Source organism: Xiphophorus hellerii, chromosome 7 (genome assembly GCF_003331165.1).
Source record: "Xiphophorus hellerii strain 12219 chromosome 7, Xiphophorus_hellerii-4.1, whole genome shotgun sequence".
NCBI lineage: Eukaryota > Metazoa > Chordata > Actinopteri > Cyprinodontiformes > Poeciliidae > Xiphophorus > Xiphophorus hellerii.
Genome location: NC_045678.1, coordinates 27092547 through 27116066, shown reverse-complemented (window position 1 = coordinate 27116066; position 23520 = coordinate 27092547). Strand labels below are relative to the sequence as shown.

At 37.0% G+C, this 23520-nt stretch overlaps 2 protein-coding genes and 1 long non-coding RNA gene across 7 annotated transcripts in view; 1 reads left to right on the top strand and 2 right to left on the bottom strand.

The window, feature by feature from the left end:
- LOC116723457 (heat shock 70 kDa protein 12A-like) overlaps positions 1 to 23520 on the bottom strand; it is a 131278-nt gene that overhangs the window by 96059 nt on the left and 11699 nt on the right. For 4 of the 5 annotated variants that reach the window (XM_032568399.1, XM_032568398.1, XM_032568400.1 and 1 more), the window contains 3 exons: positions 23251 to 23475; positions 22975 to 23143; positions 21631 to 22885 (listed from right to left, as the gene is read on the bottom strand). The exons of the other annotated variant lie outside the window; for it this stretch is intronic. In XM_032568399.1, coding sequence (XP_032424290.1) covers positions 21861 to 22885; positions 22975 to 23143; positions 23251 to 23475 — 1419 coding nt within the window. In that variant the 3' untranslated portion in view covers positions 21631 to 21860. Of the gene's footprint in view, positions 1 to 21630; positions 22886 to 22974; positions 23144 to 23250; positions 23476 to 23520 lie in introns of those variants that run through there. 5 annotated transcript variants of the gene reach the window in all.
- LOC116723470 (heat shock 70 kDa protein 12A-like) lies at positions 4519 to 7614 on the top strand. Its single transcript, XM_032568448.1, has 4 exons — positions 4519 to 4800; positions 4981 to 5205; positions 5865 to 6036; positions 6443 to 7614. Exons 1-4 carry the CDS (start codon positions 4519 to 4521, stop codon positions 7468 to 7470), a joined length of 1707 nt encoding a protein of 568 aa, XP_032424339.1. The 3' UTR covers positions 7471 to 7614.
- Positions 18372 to 20015, bottom strand: LOC116723483 (uncharacterized). Its single transcript, XR_004339990.1, has 3 exons — positions 19819 to 20015; positions 19660 to 19739; positions 18372 to 19101 (listed from the first exon to the last, which is right to left on the bottom strand). It is a non-coding gene; the product is annotated as an uncharacterized LOC116723483 (long non-coding RNA).

The following is a 23520-nucleotide window of genomic DNA, read 5'->3' as shown; positions in this document are numbered from 1 at the left end:
ATAGGCAAAATCCGCGAAGTAGGAACCTTTATTTTTTTACAATTATTATACAATGAAATACTCCATAATACATTGAAACCAAAGAACAAAACCTTTTTACAGGCCCAAACATTTGTTTAACAAATAAAAAGTACTGTATAAACAATTTTTTTTTTTTTACAAATAACTACTGTACCGTAAAATAATAATTTTAATATGAACCGAAAGCGGATTCCCGTGCCCGAATTGCAGAGATCAGCGCCGCCCCACCGCGACCTGAGTTATTGGAATAGAACGGGAGAAAATAAAAAATGATTATGAAAAAAAACAAAACAAATAGTGATCACGTGTATTTCACTGCTCTTCTGACTGAGCCGCTGCATCCTGACTCCGCTCTGTAGCGGTTTTTTCTTCTTCTAAAACTCGCGGTGCAGGTGTGTTTTTTTCGAGAGAAGGACATAGTTATCGGTACCTGTTGTCGCTCTTTTTTCTTCTGGGCAAAAATATTCTTATAAACCGACATGCCACCATCGATTATGTTAAATTTCTCAAGCTGTTTTACGTACGTGTACATATTAAGCTGCAACGTCGTTGACACACAGGTAGAGAAGAAGCGGAGAGACTGTTTAGCCAATCAGAACGCAGAACACAAAGCACGATGCAAATCCGCGAAGCAGCGAGACCGTGAAAGGTGAACCGCAAAATAGCGAGGGTTCACTGTACTCTGATGTTGTTTTGTTACTCATTCTGCTGCAAGTTGGCTCAATTTTGACGCGCAAGACGTAACCGGTAAAATCCTGTTTAGGATTTTCAAAATAAAAGATCCGGAAGTAGTTCATTATTTCTTGCGCGGCCCGGTACCAATTGGTACCGGGTCGTTGGGGACCACTTCCTAGAGGGTAGTTCTCCCAAACAGGTTACATGTGTTTTGTGGACTTGAAGAAGGCATTTGACTGTGTCCCTCAGGGAGCTCTGTGAGTGGTGCTCCGGGAGTATGGAGTACTGGGCCCTTTGATATGGGCTGTTAGGTCCCAGTACGACCAGTGTCAGAGTCTGGTCCGCATTCATGGCAGTAAGTCATGCTTACTTACTTCAGGTGAGAGCTGGACTCGGCCAAGGCTGCCCTTTGTCACTGATTCTGTTCATTCTGTTCATTACTTTTATGGACAGAATTTTTAGGCCACGCTAAGCTGTTGAGGTGATCCATTTTGGTGGCCTTAGGATCGCAGATGATGTGGTTCTGATAGCTTCACCGGGTTGTGATCTAAAACATTTGCTGGAGTGGTTTGCAGCTGAGTGTGAAGTGGCCGGAACGGGTATTAGTGCCTCCAAATCCAAGGCCATGGTCTTGAGCCAGAAAATGGATTAAGGTAAAGCTGCTGCTCCTTCACGTTGAGAGGAGCCATTTGAGGTGGCTCGGGCATCTGGTTAGGATGCCTCCTGGACGCCTCCCTGCTGACGTGTTCCAGGCCACCAGAAGAAGGCCTGGGGGGAGACCCAGGACACACTGGAGAAACTATGTTTCTTAGCTGGCCTGGGAATACCTTGGGATTCCCCAGGAGGAAATGAACCAAGTGGCTGGGGAGAGGGAAGTGTGGGCTTCCCTTCCTAGGCGCCTAACCCCCTGACCCGATTTCCGATAAGCAGAAGAATGTAGATAAATGGATGGATAGATATGTAATATTAAATTTAACCAACAAACAGTTATGTCATAGTCAATGTAGATCCTAAAGAAAATCACAGTCATACATGACATGACAGTCAAAAGGGCTTAAAAAGATGGCAACAAGATTTCAGAGACTGGAATTAAACAGTAGAAGACAGTTGCCTTTGTAATAGAATTTTTTTTAAAAAACTCATTACTGATGATACTTTTTTTACCATTTATTTACTGACTATATCTGCTGTGTCTTTGAATTTCTGCAAGATATGTTTCTCTATTAAAGAAGTTTCCAGATAATGTTAGATGTTTCCGCAGCTGTGATAGTATATGAGACCTGAAGACATCTTGGGTAAAATGCTTAACCTGGCAATTGTCTTAAAGGACTGACATGTGTGGAATGTAGTTTGTATCCTTGTTTGAGCCTGCACCCATGAGTAACTGACAAAGAAGAATTAGAAGTTTCTCCTGAAATCCTTATCGACTCTCTCTTTCCTGCCATAAAACCTTCTCCTCCAAGAGGTGAGAGTTAGTTCATGAGGTGGGGATAAGGATTGTGTTTGTGGTCCATCTGGCAATAGAGATAAGATCAGACTTTGGGTGGGTCTTTTCCTTGCTGTGACTATATAACGATGTGAGGTGACTGCATTGAGTGAGATGGGTCTTCGAACGCTTTTGCCTTCGAATAAAGAAACTTAAAGACAAAGATTAATCTTTCTCTTATTATTGAAACAGATTCTCATTCTTTGATAAATGAATTTTCCATAACACCTTCTATTGAAGCATTTAAGTTAATCTGTTTGAGAAAAATCTTTAACTTTTGACAGTGCATTCATCTAAATAAAACCCCATCAAGATATGTTTAAAAAGCTGAACCTGGATAGTTAGAATTGTAATACTTACTGACTATGAGGTTCTTCTCTTGTCCTGTATGAGTTATTCTTTTCATTGCCATGTTCTAAAAAAATACGTTGTCCATGGGAGCTGTAGAATGGAACAAGAATAAATGGGAATCTTGGGAATAAATTAATAAATGAAGTTCAGTTTTAATCAAAATACAGGAGAACAAAAATACTTAAAAGTACATCTAACTTTTTTATTCTGATTAAACTGTAATGTAAAAAAAAGTATTATTTTGTGTTTGTCACACTTTGTCACCTTTGTTTAATGTGCTACAGAACATCAAACAAAGGTAATTTAAGTAATTGGAAAAAGTATTTCTTTTACTATGTTGTCACTTTAGTTGTCCAAAACTCTGGTGGTTAACCAGAGTTAATTCATGTGATACATAGGGCCATGTTGATAACTGGGATTTCCCTTCAATATTAAAACTTCTTTTGAAAACTGCTTCTAAATTTGACATTATCATAAACTTAAAAGAACAGGCTAATCTAAGAAGATGTTTTCAGACCAGATTTAAACAGGGAGAGAGAGGTGATGTTTCATAAATCAGGGGGCAGTGGAGAGACAGTCACAAAGCTGTGAACAAGGGTGGCAATAAGATAAGAGCGGGGTGGAGACAATTTACATTATACAATGGGAAGAAGGCAGATTGAACGTGATTATTGATAGGACTGGAAGGTAAGTGTGCTTTTGAGGATGACACCCAGACTCTTGATCTGAGAAATAGAAAACATGGAAATGTTAAATGGGAGGAGAAAACCATTGGATTGAGAAAGGATGTTTTTAGTGCCACCAAGAATGAGCTCTGCTTCTGAAATATTCAAGAATTTCTTTGTAACTTTACAAATAAGAAATGTTCATTGCTAGAGAGAAAAACCTGAGTCTAGTCCATAAAATAGAAACAAGTGACATATTTATGTTTCAAATGATTCTGTTGATGGCAATAAATACCATTACACTATAGACTGAGCCCGAAGCAATGATGCCGGAGATGAGAGCCAGTATCCTAGTTTGAGCTTCTTATGTCTAATTTGTCAATGTGACTGGCATTTAAACCCTGGCACTAACGTGATACATTGTAGGGTTAGTTAGAGTTTGGAGGGTGGGTTCTTTTTTACTTACCTAATGTGATTTCCCAAATGTGTTTTGGAAGAAAATGAACCCATGTCTCTGTCGCCTGAGATTGTTTGTATTCGGTGTGGTCCGCTCATTCCTAAGCTTGTGTAATGACTGCTGAGGAAAAGTCCTGCAAACATATAATAAGATAGCTGAGTGTGTGTTAGTGAATGATAAACACGTAAAATACTTTCTACAATCTATATTTATTAGCTAATATAAATAAATAATAATTTAGAATGTGCACTAATTAAACTTTATTGATACTACAGAATTAGCTATCATGAAGGAGAAATCACTTATAAACAATTCACAAGAAGCTAAGAGAAAACGCCTGTTTGTTGGGTTTCTCCATTTAAACCTACAGTTGTCACTGTAAAAGCAGACACGTCTAGGCAATCAAATCCTTCAATAGAACACTTTATGATTAAAGTCTAAGGTCAGTTCCATATGTGGTTCACTGAGAAATTTGCCTGTAAAAAAATGATAAGGTCTAACTGACAATAATGTTTTAACATTTAACAAACAAACTAGTTATGGAGTAAAGCTTAGTTGCTATTAAGTGTAATCAGTAATCTAAATTATAACAATAGATTATTAAATCATTTTTGGCTAATCTCTGCTTAACGGAAAGTTTTGTGGGGGTTTTTTACCTTTTAATTGTCTCTGTGAAGGATCATGTTTCCTCTCTTGCAGCCTGGTCCTCACTGAGTGTGTTGAGTGGCACACCTTGTTTATGTCCGATTAGGTATTGAGGCTTAGTTGGAGATCTTGTTGACTCCACCTCCTTTAGAGCTAATAAAGGTACTGTGACTTCTGAGTTCGTGGCCATTTTACCAAGTACTTTGAATCGCTCTGAAATGGGGGACTCTTTTATCATAGCTATAGATTTTGGAACTGCATTTAGTGGACATGCCTTCAGCTTGACTACCAGAGAGGCTGAGAGTGATATCCACATAAAAATGTGGGGAGCAGATGTTGGTCAACAGACTCCAAAGAGTCCTACATGCATCCTCCTCAGTGAGAAGGAAGAATTTCTCAGCTTTGGTTATAAAGCTCAAACTGAATATTTTAGAATGAAGGCAAAACGCGCCAAAGATTGTTTCTTTTTTGACAGGTTTAAGATGTCTCTCTACGGTAAAGTAAGTGAATCATATTTTATGTCTTCTGATGTAATGGTGTATGATGATGCAATAATGAATCGGGATACAAACAGCATATACAATATTTTGTTATTGTTGCTGCATGCAGTTGCTATTCAATTTTGCTTTGCATGTTGTAAGCAGGAAGATTCAGCTCCAAACATGTCTTTTAATGTCCAGAGCTGCAACAGGGATCTGAAAATCAAAGCAGCCAATGGGAAGGAATTAACAGCCCTAAAGGTTTTTACAGAAGCTCTCAGATTCTTGAAAGATGATGCACTGGAAACCATCAATAAAAGTGCAGCTGGTAAAAAGTTCACAGCTCGTGACTTCACCTGGTTACTGACTGTTCCAGCCATCTGGGATCATTCAGCTAAACAGTTCATGAGAGAATCTGCAATGCAGGTATTTTATTGAAAAACTTTTTAAAGCTGCTGCATGCAATTTTTTATAAAGAATATGTTTTTTTACATATTTGTTAAAACTGTCACTATATCGTGACAATATGCTACAGATAATGTTTGAAAGGTTTGATCTCCTCCACCTCATCCTTGTGGTGATATTGCATTCTAAAGAAATACACCACTCCTGGCCAAAAACAACCAATCAGAGCCAGGCGGAGGGTTTTAGAATTGCCAGTAAAACTCATTTGTTTTGCTGCTAAAAGTGCTAATGGCCGAGAAGCAACTTACTATTACAGGAAAGCCATTTATCTGCATTGCTAAGTAGCCTGAGCATTCACAACAGGGTATGCTATAGCTACAGCATAGCACAGAGTAGGGAGAAGGGGGAGGGAGGATGAGCAGCACCACACAAGATTGTGACTGACAGCGATAAGACCCACCTCCTGGCTCTGATTGGCTGTTTATAGTTCTAGCACTGGGAGCACATGGATAAGGCAGAGGAGCTAAATTTTTCACTGATTATCTGTTTCATACCATACTGTCACATGATGACAGTTTCAACAAATATGTAAATATTTATTTTTATAAAAGTTACATACTGCATCTTTAACATTTAATTGGGAAACATATTTTCTAATACTATATTTATTTATATCCCAGGCAGGCATTGTAACAGAAATAAATCAAGAAAATCTTGTCATTGCACTGGAACCAGAAGCAGCATCTGTTTGGTGTAAGAAGTTGCCAGCCAATGGTTTCATAGCAGAACACCAAGGAAAAGAAACACTAGACCATTCTCCAGGGACACAATATGTTGTTGTTGACTGTGGAGGTACTCAATGACTTTAGAAATATTTATTTGTATTTATTTACTGTTGTATTGCACATAATTTCAAAATTATGTGCAAGATTGTGACTGACAGCGCTAAGTCAGTCACAATCTGACTGACTTAGATTGTGTCAGTCACTTAGACTGACACACTTAGACTGTGTCAGTCTAAGTGTGTCAGTCATTGTTTAATACCTTAAACAATGACCTTCAGTTTTGTAAAATGAAAATAGTTTGGTTTTAGTCACAACATGACTAAAAGTGATCATATATACATAAAAAGAGAAAAATTTAATTCATTCTTAAGTCATTGGTATTTTTAAATACTTTGAAAAATACCTGAGGTTAGTTTTTGGCTTAGTTGATTCAAGCCAGTCCTTAGTAATCTTTGGCTCTGTATGTGTTCTAGGAGGAACCATTGACATTACTGTTCATGAAGTTCTAAAAGGAGGAGCCTTAAAGGAGTTGCACAAGGCCTCTGGGAACAATCTGGGAGGAGAAACTGTGGACAGAAAATGTAAAGAGTTTCTAAGAAAAATATTCTCTGATGGCGTCTGGGATGAATTTGAAGAAAAACATCCCAACAATGTTAAGAAAATGATGTATGATTTCACAGTTTTCAAAAGACAAGATGACGATGCAGAGATTTCCTGTCCTTTGAAACTTGGAGATATCGCTAAGAAAAAGAAAGAAATGGAGCAATTCTTCGAAGGAGTGGAAGGAGCATTCTGGGACGATGGATCTATTGTCATCACTAAACAGAAACTGAGCTCTTTCTTTGTAGAAAGTCTGCAAGGCATCACTCAGAGTCTCAAAGAAATATTTACAAAAGGGATAAATGTTGAATACATTCTATTAGTAGGAGGCTATGCTGACAGCAAGATTCTGCGAAAACATGTCAATGATAGTTTTGGGAATAAATGTAAAGTTCTGTGTCCAATTAGGCCACAGGAAGCAATCCTCAGAGGAGCTGTAGAGTTTGGGAGAAATCCACACTTGGTGGCATCTCGTAAAAGTGCCTTCACATACGGAATCAGAGTATCTCGAAGGTTTAACAATTTCAAACACAAGGCAGAAAAAAAATTCACCAACAAAGATGGTGAGTGGTGCAGGGATATTTTCATGAAACTGGTGGACTCTGGTGAGGATGTGGGTTGGGATGAAACCAGATCCTTCAGCTTATATCCCACTCAAGCAGATATGAAGATGATGAACTACAACTTCTACTGCACAAAAAACAGGAGTCCAAAGTATGTGGATGAAGAAGGAGTAGAGAAAATTGGCTACTTCTGTCTGTACTCTCCAAACACTAAGCGAGGTCTGAGTCGTGAACTCAAACTGAATATTAAGTTTGGCTTCACAGAAATGACTGCAGAAGGCATTGACATAGATTCTGACCTAAAATCATCAATCGAACTCGATTTTATGAGGAATTAAAATCATCAAGATCCAAGAAATTCATTGAGTGCAGAAGATCAATGTGTTTTTGTACTGTGTGTTACGTATGTATGTGTATTTGTATTGTTCTGACCTTTTATCTTGTATCTATTTTTGCTCTGAAATTGTGGGCCATCATCACATTTAAGAACTTGGCACAACTATATCCTAAATATATTTTATGTTAAACAATATTACTTGCATGAAACTTGATAAATAAAATGAATGTTATATAATCTAAAGCAAAGATTAGTTGCAGATTGTTAAATGTGTAGTTTTAATCCTTGAGTATTTCATGGATTTGTGGATTCCTATTTGTGTGAAATCATACTGTACTGACCCTGTTTATAAAAACATCCTTTCATTTGAGTTTTTTTTACTTTGTTTTATATCAACATGAGATAAAACACAAAGTGTACCCACATGGATCGAAGTAAATTAAATTTTTCAATTGTGATTTCCAAAATGATGTCCTCAAGGTGCTTTCAAGATGAACAGGTCTAGATCATGTAACATTAAATAGAATCCACATCAGTTCAAGTTAAATATGTTTAGTTCTTTTATTCTGAGCATAATAATTATAATTTGCTCCTGTTACAAAGTCAAGTTTAGTTTTAATCATAAAAAACACAGATTGAAACAAGGCAATCTAAGGAATCTAAACTGTCTCCATCAGTCACTGACTTTGCAACAATCTCTCCTCCTAAAAAGAAATCAGAAAAAAATTAAACATAAAGTGAACACTGGTAATAATAATTTTGTATATTAACTATATATAATTATATAATAGCATTCTCTCTTAAAAAGGGTTCACTTTAATACTTCAAGCTGTGAATTCAGCACTTTTTGTTGCTTAGCGTTCAAGTAGCATGAACTGGTGGTTTTTAGCTCAGTATGATAAGAAGATGATAGTAAAGTTTGCAAGCTAAAGGTCTTGAGTAGAATGTCTGTTAAGAGAGCTTGATAGTTTACTGAGCCCAGAAAATTATCCAGTTAATATTAACTTTAAGTGCTAGGCCACAAGAAACAATGAGAGACTAAATAATAGTTTGTAGGGGCATTAATTAAAATACTTCAACTAAATTCAGCATGAGTTTATGTTTTCCTTTAGTCTTGGGCCTTTGGATGTCTGTGGCTCCGATTTCCCTCATGCCTGCTTCAGGACCTGGGGAATCCGTCTTTGGCTTGCCACACCCAAATTAAATATACTTACTACTGGAGAGCTGGGTCAGACTCTCTGGTCCAATACTCAACAGGTTTGAATCTTCCATAAAGAAGAGGGATTTCTTTGTTTCAAGAGGTGTGATTTCTGTCCTCTTCTTAATGAAGAGGACAGAAATCACATGTGGGTTAGACTTGAAATCAGCCAATATCCAAACTAATATTCTTTACATGAAGCCTTTCTAGATTTTTAAGTTTACAATATATGTTATATTTTCTTGAGTTCTGCTCCTATTCTGCACCCTAACAGGGTGGGCAAATTAAATAATCTGCTGTGAAGAAAAACTGGTAATATGTCTGATATTGGGAAGAAGACACAAACTGACCTTTTGGCTATTGCATATCTGATGTGAACTTTATTAATAACTTGGTGGCACTTTTTATTCTGTTCAATTATTCACAGGTTCCCAGCAGACCTCATCTGTTTTACTGTAAGTAATTTTACAGCAGATAAAATGTTTATGATGCAGCACATTACAGCCTCTCTGAAGGTTGTTGTGTCATTAAAATGTCAGATACCTGCAATGAAACTGACTTGCTTTTTCAAATAACAGTAAAATACTAAAACAGACATGTGATAAGAGACGTTATTTTCCAACTGACATTTTGCCTTGAATATAAATATGAACAAAGTGTTATCTTTCCAGACCCGCTTGCCAACTGGAAGTAGGTTGAAAAAATGATACACTGTTCCAGTAAGCATGTTAAAACACCTGACATGCCTTTGCCAGTCAGACCATAAAGATTAACCTAATTAATCTTCACTCTTTTGGAAACATATTTAATGCTACTTACATTTTGTTTTCATCTTACTGCTTACAAATTGTTATTTTTTTCAGGATGTAAAATTTATAGAACATCTAAAGAGTTCAAAGATGCAATAGTTTTGTAATCCAATCAGTCAGTCAGCTCAGGGATCAGGGCTCAAGGTATTTTAGCCATGGGCCATTATGTGGTTAATATGTTCTTCTTTTTCTTTTATGGTGCCTGAAAACTCATTATATCTGTGTCTCAGTAACATAGTTAAGAGCCTTTATAACTGCAGATTGCGCTCATAGCTGATCTGCTGGTTGAAGATTCAAAGTCTACAAGAGCTGGTTAAACTTAACCATGCCACATATAGGAAGCTGTTTGCGTGTGGTCTATAATCTATAAAGAGACACAGTCTCTATACTTCTTGTAAAACTCTGTATTGCCTTTGATTTCCCCCAGATAGTGTGCATCAGTCTACACTATGGGCTTCCTTTATAATAGAAGCCTCATTTTATTCAGCTAAACCTATCTACTAGTCTTTGCAACTTCATTTTCATAGAAGTCAATAAAAAAGGTGGATGCAGAGGGTAGACAATTCAACCCATGTGCAGGGACCTCAATCCCATAAATCTATTCTAAAACAAAGGCCATTAGAGCCGAAAAAGAACAAATCTTCCTATAGAGTGGTCTGTGGCCGTAAAGTTGAATGAACAAGAGCCAACTTATAAAAACTGTAAATCTTTGTAAATTTGCTATAATTGATTAATTTTGTGGTCTTGATCAAAAAAACAGAAAGAGTAAAATTATGATAGAAGAACAAACTTCAATTCTTATCATTAATTCTTTTACCAGAATGAGCAAAGACTAAAATTTATATCTAACTGTTGCATTTTGAGTTTAAATAGAATAGAATATCAATCAAGCAAATTTTATTTGTATAGCACCTTTCAGCAACAAGACAGTTCAAAGTGCTTTACATCATAAAAACACAAAGTCATAGAGCACACAGTCAACGATTGAAACATTACAAGTTGTCAAGTGCCATCGTTACACATAAGATTGTTGATTAATGTTTCATTGATTATGCTTCAAAAGCAATTCTAAACAGGTGGGTTTTTAGTCTTGACTTAAAGGAACTCAGTGTTTTGGCTGTTTTACAGTTTTCTGGAAGTTTGTTCCAGATTTGTGGTGCAAAGAAGCTGATGGACAGCTGATGGCATTCATGGAGATAGAATGCTTCTATCTCCATGTTTGGTTCTGGTTCTGGGGATGCAGAGCAGACCAGAACCAGAAGACCAGGAAGGTGTGGAAGGTTGATATAACAACAGCAGATCTTTAATATATTGTGGTGCTAAACCGTTCAGTGATTTCTAAACTAACAACAGGATTTTAAAATCTATTCTCTCTCTCTATATATATATATATGTGTGTGTGTGTGTAAGTGAAATATTGACATAATAAAATGTTTTGTTTTCACCCAGGTAGATGAAGTGAACTTACATAGTTTAAAAGAAGTTCAGATGACACCTACTGTGGTTCCTGGAACAGATTCCTGAAGTGGAAACATCTTTATATGCTGAATCACCAAGAACTGAGTTCTGTTTGAAAATCATTCAACAAATTTCTTTCTGTATTGTATTGAATGTGATTGTCCAGCAGAGAGCAGAGCAGCATTGTGAGAAGACAAACGATACAGAAGAGTAAATGAATGGGTTAATCAATCAGGTGTCAGAGTCAGACTTTCAATTCTCAGCAGGAGTTTCTTTAAAATTATTACAGAAATAATCAGTTTATTATTTCTATAATAAATGGATTGTTTTTGTCCTTTAAGCTGATGGATCTTTCAAAGATTTTCTGTAACTCTCTTAGATTCTGACAACATACAACAATAAACGTCATTGTCTCTTACTGAGATTTTACATGAAAGATTAATGCAAAGAAAAATTCTGCAACATTTTTCAATTGTTTTTTCAATAAAAATCTAAAATGGTATGGATGTATCCAACATGCCACAGATGACATTACCACCAAATCATACAGTTTCTTCTCACCAGCTACAACATAACATCATTTCACAGTGCAAAGTTTGAGTTACACCGACTGATATGTGGATTAAAACTGAGTGGATTTAAGTTTAAAACCATCAGTAGTACAAATGTCTCATTGCTGTGAAAAGCATAAAGACCAGATTTTCAGATTCCAGGTTTACTCTCTAAGACTTTAGAGCTACATATAATAGTGAAACTGAGATATGTTTTTATGAATAGACCTAATTTTTTTATTATCTTTAAAACATTTGCATATATAAAGAATTAGTTCCTTTCTAAATCCTAAAAATAATCCAGAACCAAAACTCAGGATTGCATTGGTCTCTGTAAAATCTTTATACAACAGTATATCTTTTACCTCATATGTCCTATTTTTCATAGATCCTGATACACTTTTATGATTGAGGGCGACTGATCAATCCACAGCAGAGAATAACAAATAGAAGAAAAATGAATCATATTGTCTCTGGATAATTTGAATGCAGTTTGCATGTGATGAGACATTTGTGTGGCTCTCAGATCTAAACCAGGTGCTTCAGAGGTCAGACTGCTGCAGGCTTAAAGCCGCCTCACTTTTGTCTGGATTGGTCACTCACACACACAACTAGGAGGTTCTAAAAGTTCTGGTCATCTGAATTTTGATCAGGAAGATAAACTTTTTGTAATAAAAATGGAATCAGTGATTTATAAACATAATAATTAATCAAGACATTCTATTATTTGCAGACTTTTTTTTGTTGCTGGAGACCTTGTTCAGTTAGAAAAAGAATTGCTAGTAGTTTTAAAGGCAGGCTGATGTGTTATTGCTGATGGAGGAAGAAGATGAAGAATAGAAGGAAGAATAAGGAGGAGGGGAACTGGTATCTGAAATTAGCCTTCATGGTTTCCAATGAAGCTGGGAGAACTTAATGAAAGCTCCCTGATTCTCAGCGTCCAACTCTTCGTCAGTGCAGGCAGATGGTCGGAGGAATTTATCCTTCTACTGTAAACTGATGAGTTATCTGGTTTAGAGGAAAACAGGAGCAATGAATGTCAATATGAACATTTTGAGAGTTTGGTTCTGGTCAAGTTTGGATTCACCTTTCAGTTGGTTCTGGTTTGTTACTAAGAGGTCTGTTTCTAATATAAATACATGTTTTACCCCTTTTAAAGGAATATATATTATGTTGAATAGAAATAAAACTAACTCAGCAACAGATGAACTGGTGATGCTTTTCTTCAGACAGGAAAGCTAAACTGGTTGCAGTTAATGGGAAGATAAATGTGGCTAACTAGGGTGGAGGTTCATCATTCCACTAGGACAACAGTCAATGGAGTTGACTATGGTATAGTTAAAGTCCAGAACTTAATGCCATCATGGCAAATCTAGGACTAGGACAGACAATCACAAATAAATCTGCCTGAGCTTGAGCTACTTTGCATAAGAAGAAAGGACAAACATTTCAGTCACTTCATATCAAACTGAACTTGTGGTGGAACAGATTAGTTCAGAGACGTTTTTCTGTTTTGCAGTAATGGGAAACATTTCTTAGGAAGAAAGAAGAAACAAATTACTTCATCTTTGAAATGTTCAGTTAAACCAGCTTTGATTTTTGGGTCATACATTTCCTCGGCAGCTGCAGGTTTCTGTTTCAGATCAGCAGGGTCACCTGGCTCTCCTCTTCATCCTTCACGCCTCCCATCCTGCTGAATCCTGACCTCCCAAAATTTTTTCCTAAGGAAAACATCCCAACCTCCTAGGGAGGGGTGTAATCTCTGAGTCAGGCCGTCTGTCAGCTGTCCTGCAGATTGATCAGCTGTCCTCAGATCAGCAGTCTGCAGCTCCCACAGGAAGTGACCTCAGCACCACAACCGGTCCACTCTGCTGTCCAGGATGGGCTGACGGGACATTTGGATAACCCTTCATCCTCAGAGACCTGATCAATCCCTCCATCCTTCTGTCATCCATCAGCTCTGCTCCATTTTCAGCTCAGCCACCAAACTGATGGCACTAATAGATCTTAAAGATCATCTTCGATATTCGTTTTATTTTTTATATATAACATATTTTCACACGTTCTGACCTCTGTGTTTTCTCTCAGCCTGTCTAACTCCAAACAGCAGCTACAGAAGCTGCTTCCAGCCTGTGATGAAGGTTTTATTTCCTGGACATCAGGATAATCAACCTGCAGCTCAGCTCTAATCCTTCTGAAGTCCACTTTTAATTCAGACGGACAAATTTCCCACTAAGTGTCCTTTAATCTGAGAACAGATGTTGCTGTGTGTAAACCACAGCTGCTCAGGACCCGAGTATTCAACAGACCGGTCATGTGACCTCCGTGGTTAACAGGCAGGTCATGTGACCTCTGACCCAGAGATGAACCTGTTGATTTTGATTCTCTCAATCTGTTTCCTGATGAAAGAGAGATTTAAGATGCAACACATTGAAGGTTTGAATTAAATTCCACAGAAAACCTGTTTCACCATTTATTATCAAATCTATATCACATCTATTGATTCATAACCTTAACTGTGTTTTTTACAGACTGAGTTCATTCATTCATTCATCAGCTCAGGTGAGGCAGTAAATGAGTTCAACTGAAATCATTTGATCAATCTTAATAGTTTACTGATTACAATGAAAAAAGATGGATGTGACAGGAAATAATATGATTTTGTGTTATTAATGGTTACATCCAAACTGACATGTGGTCATCATCACTTTGCAACAAAATGGCTTCACCTGCAGGAAACTGTGCAGCTAAAACAAGTTCAAGGTGAAAAAGTTTCAGGACATTAAAGCTGCACTATGTAACTTTTATAAACAATATATTTTTTACATATTTGTTAAAACTGTCACCATATCCTGACAGTATAATATGAGACAGATAGTCTGTGAAATAATTTAGGTCCTCTGCCTCCTCCCAGTGGTTCTACTGGGAGAAATACACCACTCCCTATCAGAGGGCTGGTCAATAAAACAATAAAACAGTTTCTGCCAACAACTAGAGATCAATTTATCAATTTTAGAGATCAGTTTCAATGTTTGGTTATTTTGCAGACTTTAAATAAATGCCTAAGTCGGAACCTGAAACCAGTGAAGACCTAATGACTGAGGATTTTTTATTAACTCTCCTGCTCATCAGTTTATTTTTTAAATCTTATTTAAAGTTTGTTTCCAGTCAGCGTGAACAGAAATGTCCAGTTTCAGCAGGTTTTACTTCTTGTTTTGAACTTTTATGTTTTCACAGGAAGTCTTGGTTCCATCTCAGATTATTCTGAATCTTCCTCCTTTACGTCACCAAGAGTGTTCAGCTTTATTCAACATTTCCCTTCATATCACAGAGGAGTTTTATTAAAATTTTTTCACTGTGATTCCAGTTTTATAGGAACTTTTAGAAGATTGTTTCTCTTGGTGTTACAGACAAACCTTTGCCCTTATGTCAACAGGAAGCTCGGCGCTCATTAACAAGGCCTCCAGGAGTCGGCAGGGCCTTACCTCCAGTGACAGAGGGTCGGGGCCCACTGCCCTCCTCAACGCTCCATCTGCTCCCTACCGGCGTTTGGCAGTCGTTTGGATCATGTGACACCTGCAGCGCCTGCAGCTCGCCGTGCATGGTGATGTGTTCGTGTCAGAGGAAAAGTGTTGGAACAAATAAAACATCCTGAACATAACCCAACATGATCAACATGATGATAGACTGGTGTGAGTGGAGGATTTTCCTCTTTAAATAGGCCACATAAATGTTCCTGACAGGTTGGCAGAAACGTAAAATTAGCAAAGTTATGCTTTCTATCAGGCAGAAGTTGCATATGTTGGACCTGTCCAAGTCTCTGCAGAGAAACATGTAACATGCCACATGATTCATTCATTCATTCAGCCGGTGGTGATGAACACATTGCAGATGCTCTGAGCCCCTCCAGCAGCACACAGATGGTCAGGATTCTGTTATTCAGAGAAAACAGGCAGAAATGTTTCAGGGAGAGATGAGATCTGCTGAATCAGCCTTCTACTGTGGAAATGATCAAATATCAATTATTGAAGTATTGGTGTTTAGGTCGTATGACAGATGGTACGCAAATTGTAGTGATAAGAGAAGCAGAAGCAGCAGCAGAAGGGAAACCTAACCTGATTAAAAAAAATTTCAGAATCAAGAACAACTCTATTGTAATAATGTCAGATGAAAACAAAGCAAAGGTTCAACACAAACTGAGTCATATTATCATATTTAAAAAATAGATTCACGGTATTTTGAGAAGTTCAAAAGGAGATAATAAACAAAAATGACGGAGAAGGAGCTGGATTACTGTTCAGCAGACTTACTGCTTTGGGGAAGAAGCGGTTCTGGTTGTGTTGGGTTCCTGTCCTGGTGGATCAGAACCTTCTGCTGGAGGGATGGAACAGAACGAGGTCGGGTCCAGGGTGAGAGGAACCAGGTGGATCTGTAGAAAAGACTGACAGAAATGACAGGAACATTAATGTCAGCAGCATCTTTAACACATTGATGAAGATCAGACATCTTACTGTCATGTTAGTTATATCAGACAACATTTACAAATGCAGACGCTGTTAAAGTAAGAAGTTTATTTACAGCAACAGGAACAGAAAAGAGAACTGATGACAGGAGGTGAGGACCACTTTCCTCACCCAAAAGAAAAGTGGCTGAAAATAATGTGATTTTAGGGAGAACATTGTAGATAAGATATAATATTATAGGTAACTTAATATCATGATGCAGGAAAGGCAAAGCAACACCAGGGGGCAGTAGCACATCCTCATGAATCATAACTGTCAACTTCATGAACTGATTGTTTAGTGCTCGTTGATCATAAAACTTAATTTCTACAGTTTTTATGGATCAGAGTTCAAGATGTGATGAAAAAAAATCCAACCTGAAGATCTGCAGATCGCTGCTCAGATGTTTGTGGATAATCAGGACATTTTTAACCCTCCTGTTATGTTGCTGGTCAAATTGACCTGTTTTAAAGTTTAAAGTTTTTTTTGAATAGTTGGAAATATTTTTTGCATGAAACCTTTTCTATTTGTCTTAATAGGTGCACTCTACATATAAATTGAAAATGTATTCATTTTACACATCTACTTTTTACATACATACGGTTCGGGTCAATTTGACCAGGCAGTCAAGTTGATGAGTAAAAAAGATACGAAAATTTCCAATTCCATATGTTTCCTTGCAGCTATGAACCATATAGAACCATATTTCACCACACACACACCCACACACACACCCACGCACCCCCTGCACCTAAAACCCTACACACGCACACACACACATCTAGGGAGAATTTAGAGACACCAAATAACCTGACAGTCATGTTTTTGGACTGTGGGAGGAAGCCGGAGAGAACCCACGCATGCACTGAGAGTACATGCAAACTCCGTGCAGAAAGACCCCCAGATGGGAATTGAAGCCTAACCCTAACCTGACTAAGATAACTTCATTTATTGTTACTGTTAAACTAAAATCTCCAGCATGGGGAAGTGGAATGACCTCGGGTTTTCTAGACAAGTTCCACAGTTTTTTGAGAGTCAAACTTTCAAAAATAAAACAAACTGCAAGCAGTTATCAAGTGGTTCCAAGCCCAACCTAGCAAATCTGACCACACTGAGATCCCTTTGGACTCTTTGCACATCAGTCGAGTTGGGAATTTGAGGACAGTGCTTACTCCTGAAAGGTGTTGCCATTACAATGCATTTACCTATGGGTGGTCATGTAAAGAAACAGTAATGCATCAAAAAAATGCCATTTGCCATTTCAAATAGTATAAACCAAAATTATAGAAAAAAGTAATAAAATCCATATTCCGTGATGAAAATGCCAATAAAATTGATTGGAAGTGCCTTATTTACCTATATATGCGATAGCTTTCCAATAAAAAATTGCCCATATTATTTTGCAAAACTGACCCAAATTGATAAATTCATAAAAAATTCACATTTCAACAATAAGTTACCAACATTTTCTCCGAAAGCCATCTCTACATATGAATTCATTCTTGTAATTGCATGTCTCTGGATCAAATACATTATCAATAGAAAAAAAACCCAAACATTTAAATCTTAAAACATCCATATTTTATTTATAAATTACCAAGATTACACAAGCTCATATGGGATAACACCAAGCTTTTATTGTGTCCGTAGATTCAATGCTTTTCTTTAAAAAAAAAAAAAAAAAAAGAGAGAGAGGAAAGTTAACTCCCATTTTACACCATACTGAAAATTTTATACATTTATTTAAAAATTAATGTATTAATTTTAATACATTAAAAATTAATGTATTAATTTTTAAATTAAAAATAAATAAAAATACAGCTGATCTGTATTTCATCAGAAAATTACCAAAATAGTATGTCTACACATGATCATATCTTTTTATTTCCATGTCCCTAGACGAAATTCTCTTTCATTAAAAAAGTTAACTGTCTTTTCATAAAATATACAAAGCTAAGTTAATAAATTCACTTAAGAAAATCCACATTTTATCAATAAAAGCAATATTACATGTCTTTTCCATAACATCAGGCTTTTATCATGTCCAGATTTACTGCTTTCTACAAAAATAATTGTTAACTTCTCTTTAAACCATACTGAATTTAATACATTTATGGGAATCCACATTTAATCCACAAAACATTACAAATTATTCTCAAATAACCATGACTACATAATAACATCAAGATATTAAAAAGTCAAAAGATTGCTTTTTTCAGAGAAAATTGTCAACCATAATTATTTAGTTTAGTTATACAAATTAATACATTTATAATAAAAGCAAAAAATATTAAAACTTGCCCAAATATTCTCACTTGGTTATGTAAGAGGAATAACATGTTCAATGTGTTTTTAACACTAGGAGTACTAGGTTTTCGATTAAAAAATAAATAAAAAAATCTAACCACCAATTAATCATAAAATTCCTGTTTAGATTTTTTTCAAAGATGACAAGTTAGACTTCCATTTTTGTGCATAATTTTCTTCCACTTTGATCAATAATTACCAGTAAGTCTCAGGGTTGTATCCTGAAGATAGAAGTTTCATGAAAATGCATCAAGCCATTTTGGAAAAATAACTTTTACCTTCTTAAAGTGTCCTGTAACGCTCTTCTTAAATGCGCAGGTCTGACTGCAGGGCTTAGTGTTAACCACTCTATAAAATCAGAAATAGGTACGGCATGGAGTCATGATTTGGTGGATAATTGATGCAACTGATGCAAAGAGCTTTGTTTATATTGCCATTTATTGCAGTGGAAATAGTAATGATAATAATAATGACAATAATAATAATAATAATAATACTAACAGCAAAAACTAAACAAAGAGAAATTGTTCAAAAGAAACAAGGACGGGGAAAAAGAACAAACCAAAAATGAAATAATCAATAATACTTCAAAACCAAATGTAGTTCAAAAGTCCAAGAGCAACGGGAGAATTGTTCTTTTCCTTTAGATACTCCCTTAGAGTTTATTTTGTTGCCTGTATGGAAAGTGTTGTTTGGTTTTCCTGTGTGGAGAGTGTCTTTCTTTTTCCTACCACCAGGTGGTGTGTGGGTAGCTCGCCATCCTCCGTCAGCAAGCGAGTCGATGAAGGGGGAGAAAAAAAACCTGACCTAAAAGGCCAGAAAACATACATTAAGTTCATATATAAATGTTATATTTATATAAGCTAAATGGGAAAAAAAAAACAAATACATACTGCTATGTATTGACAACCACTTCATATATTATAAAAATGAGAGAAAACAAAAAATCCTTTTAAAAAGAAAAGTGCACTTCATAATTCAAGTTCAAAATTTCTCAAGGTAATTAGCAGTCGCTACGAACAGCTAATAATAAATCAAATCAATCAACTTTAAGAATGTGATTGATCAAAGTAGCTATAAACAAAATCATATTAGGTACCAGACTTCATTGATGCACCAGCATGGAATACAACAATAAACAAAGAAATCATGAAAAATAATCAAATCTAAAGTTGAAAGAGAAGCCTTTAAATATTAAAGGTGTGGCCTTTAATTCGGCTCTAACAGTGTGACTTTTTATTAAGTAAGTTATTAGTAAGTGGACTGAGCTGATGTGGCAACTGATTGTCGAGTTGGTAGCTAATGCTAACTGGCGGCGCACAGCGGAAATAACGCCCCATCATATATGGATGAATATTTACTCACCGTCGAGTAACGGATTGTCTGAGGAAGTGGATGTTACTTGTTCTCATCAGAAGGTAAACCAGGCATCAACAAAGCCCAACCTGGTGAGTATTGCAGCGGATATATTAGCGGCGCTAGTATTGCTGATACAACGTCAAGTTCAGATGGTACTTAACTCACCGCAGATCCTCGAGTTTTAGAGATGAATTCGTTCAGCGATGAGTCGAGTTGGAGATTTGAGATTGTTTTATTAACAACCAACGCCACAACCAACAGTGAGCAGCAGCACAGTGGAAACCCGGAAATACACATGAGGGTCCCAGCTGTTAAAGGGACGGCTTAAAGGGAAGGTGGTTGGGGCGTGGCGGTCACGTGGGTTACAGTCCCCTAATATTAGATCAGGCTATAAAGGGACACATACACTTCCCTTGATATGAAAACTAGTGACAAGTCTTAAACTGTTCTAAAGTTAGGCTCAATAAACGCTTTACTGCCAAAAACTAAGTTTCTTCATGCACATATTGTAAATTAGCATAGTTTTTGAAAGTCTACTCAAATTAAATCAATAAAATAGCACCATCTATAGATCAACTTTTGTGATCTTTTCTCAATTCCTTAGGGCACAACTCTGTATAAGAGTAAGTTTTACATACTTAAAGTTTTACTTAGTTCAGCGGTCAAATGTATTATACTCATTTTATTATCTCATAAAGATAAAGTGAAAAATTGTTAAAATAGAAATTATTCAAAAATATTTCCTTAGGTCCTTAGGTGTGGTTTTGAACATCGGTTTGGTATAAATCCATCTGTTATGGAGCCTAGGCGAAAATTCAATCTGGGAGACAACACACAGCTGATCCATATCATCCACTCACCACGCCCCCGCTGCAGCCAATCAGGACCGGTGCACAGCGCCGCACCAGCCAATCGTCGTTCATGGATCCCTTCAAAAGGACAACCTACCTTGGGTCTACCTGCTCATCAGCAGCGCTTCGACCCGCCTCCTCCCCATCTCCATCCCGACGGACACCTTCCTGGCTCCCTCGGCGTTCCTTCAGCTTAAGGTTCCAAGTCCACCACCAGTATTTGGACCCGGGGGAAGACTACCCTGAGCTTCGCCGGAATCGATCACCTGCCCTTGGTGATCCTAAGCTCAAAAGTCTTCTGCCGGGTTCGAGCACCAAAGAATTTGTACCATTAAATCTTCTAACTGCTATTTTTCTCTGTGTGAGTCTATCCAGATTGAAATGCAAACATGTACTTTTGGATCCTGCAACACCCTGTCCAACCCAAATACTAAAACTCAATACACCGTGACATCTCCTGATTTAATGGGTTGTAAATTCTTGTTGTGAAATCAATAAATATTGTGAAGATATTTACAATAGCACAAAACAAAAAAGTTTAGTTTTGTACTCAACAAGGACCAGAACATTTAGTGTTGCATTGCTTGCACAACTGTTAAATATTATCTTTTTTTCTACATTGTTTTGTTGTCTTGGGTGGAAACGTAATGCATAATGATCCACCTTACAATGAGTAATCAAAACTAGGTTTTGTACTTATTGTAAAATAGCAAAATAATTTTGAGGTAGAAATGGGCATAGGGTGAAGCCAATGACATTCGGTCAGGGGAGGCAGGTAATGTACCACAAAAGGAGCCAAGTAACCAACACAAAAGAATAATAATATGAAAACATAACCTTTCAAATAAACTCATAATTAAATTAACTTAGATAATAATTTTCCCAACACATGATATAGGAGCTGTCTTGTGTCAGCAGCAAGGTGACAGAAAACGGATTATTGCATATGCATCCATAACCAGCAGTAACTACATTTCAAATAGTTAAAGAGCAAATAATTTATTTTAAAGAATATATATTACATGGTTTTCACATGTTTCTTTGATTTTATGTGATTATATTGTGTTCTATTGTTGCCTCAAAATGGTTGATGCAAATATAATATTTAAACACATGAACACTGAGGTTTAGATGTAAAACACGATTAGTTTATTGGAAAACTTACAGACATACAGTGATCAAAAGTCAGTATCACAGATGATTTTACACTATTTGTTTTAAAATATGATAAATGTTACAATTTGTTGTTTCTCTATTACATTGTTTTACAGTTTGTTCCCTGTTTGGACAAACAGCAGTGAATTACTATGAAAGCCACCAGATGTTGTTGTGAATTTATGAGGAGGTGAAAAGTTTTCACCTCCTCATAAAGTCGAGCTTGATAGATTTTGTTGAACCTGAATCGATGTCTGTGGCCGTTGCTTTCATTTCTGTGAAGCCAAAGTTGATATTCAGTTTGGCTTCACGATCCAGGCCACGTTCAGTGTTTGGTGAGTCAAGTACAAACCCACCAATTTTCTCTACTCCCTCCTCATCCACATACTTTGGACTTTTATGTTGTGTGCGATAAAAATAAAAGCTTCTGGCTGTTTGTGTGGAGCTTGTTGGAGACAAGCTAAAGCTTTTGGTTTGGTTCCAGCCAACATCCTCATTAATTTCTACAAGTTTCATGAAAATATCACACCACTCACCATCTTGATTTGTGAATTTTTTGTCTGCCCTGTGTTTTGACGCATCAAACCTTTGAGCTACAGCAAGCCCATAAGTGAAGGCACTTTTTCTGGATGTTACAACTGCCGGGTTTCTCCCAATCATCACGGCTCCTTTCAGGATCGCTTCCTGTGGCCTAAATGGACACAGAACTCCACATTCATCAATGTACTCTTCAGTAATGTGTCTCCATAGAATCTGGCTGTCAGCGTATCCCCCGACTAACAGAATGTACCCAATTCTGTAACCTCTTCTTAAAATATTGTCTAGACTTTTTACGATCCACTGCAGACTCTCGTCAAAGAAAGATCTTAGTTTCTCTTTGGAGATTCTGATCGATCCTTCATCCCAGGAAGCTCCTTGAACTCCTTCAAAAAACTTTTCAATATCCTTTTTAGTCTGAGCCAATCTTCCCAGGTTAAATGGGCAGCTGATTTCTATATCTTTATCCCCTTTTTTGAAAAGTCTGAAGTCATACATTCTTTTCTGAACTTCACCAGGGTAGTTTTCTTCATATTTGTCCCAGACTCCATCACAGAATATTTCTCTGAGGAACTGTTTAAATTTTCTGTACACATTTTGTCCTCCCAGGTCGTTTACAGATGCCTTGTGCAGCACCTTTAGGGCTCCTCCTTCCAGGACTTCATGAACAGTGATGTCAATGGTTCTACCTGGATCAAAACGGGGAATTTTTACAATTTTGATGTAAATTCTGTATTTATTCGAGCATTCAGTCATAAAGACAAAGGTAAGCATTTACCAAAATTGACAACGATATACTGAGTTCCTGGAGACTGGTCCAGGGTGTTTCTGCTGGTATTCTGTGTGATGAAACCGTCTGATGGAAGCTTCTTACACCAGACTGAAGCTGCTTCTGGTTCCAGTGCAATGACCAGTTTATCTTGATTTCCCTCTGACACAATGCCTGCCTGCAATCAATAACATGACTGTCTCTTTTAGAATAAGCAAACCCAAAATATTCAAATGAATATAATCAAATTTTTATTATGTGTTGAGTGAAATACTTTAGTCTTACCTGCATTGCAGCTTCTCTCATGAACTGTTTAGCTGAAAGATCACAGATGGCAGGAACAGTCAGGACCCAGGTGAAGTCACAGGGAATGAACTTTCTCCCGTTCACATTGGAGTTGATGGTTTCCAAAGCATCATCCTTCAGGAATCTCAGAGCTTCTGTAAAAACCTTCAGCGCCTTCATCGACTTCCCATTGGCTGCTTTGATCATCAGATCTCTGTTGATTTCCTAAAGCAGTGTGGTTATAATGAGTGTTTGTGTTTTAAGCTCAAC

Coding starts and splice junctions, on each gene's coding strand:
- LOC116723470 (XM_032568448.1), top strand. CDS start 4,519: ATGGGGGACTCTTTTATCATAGCTATAGATTTTGGAACTGCATTTAGT. Junction 4,801..4,980: donor AGATGTCTCTCTACGGTAAA/GTAAGTGAATCA, acceptor TTTAATGTCCAG/AGCTGCAACAGGGATCTGAA. Junction 6,037..6,442: donor TGTTGTTGTTGACTGTGGAG/GTACTCAATGAC, acceptor TATGTGTTCTAG/GAGGAACCATTGACATTACT.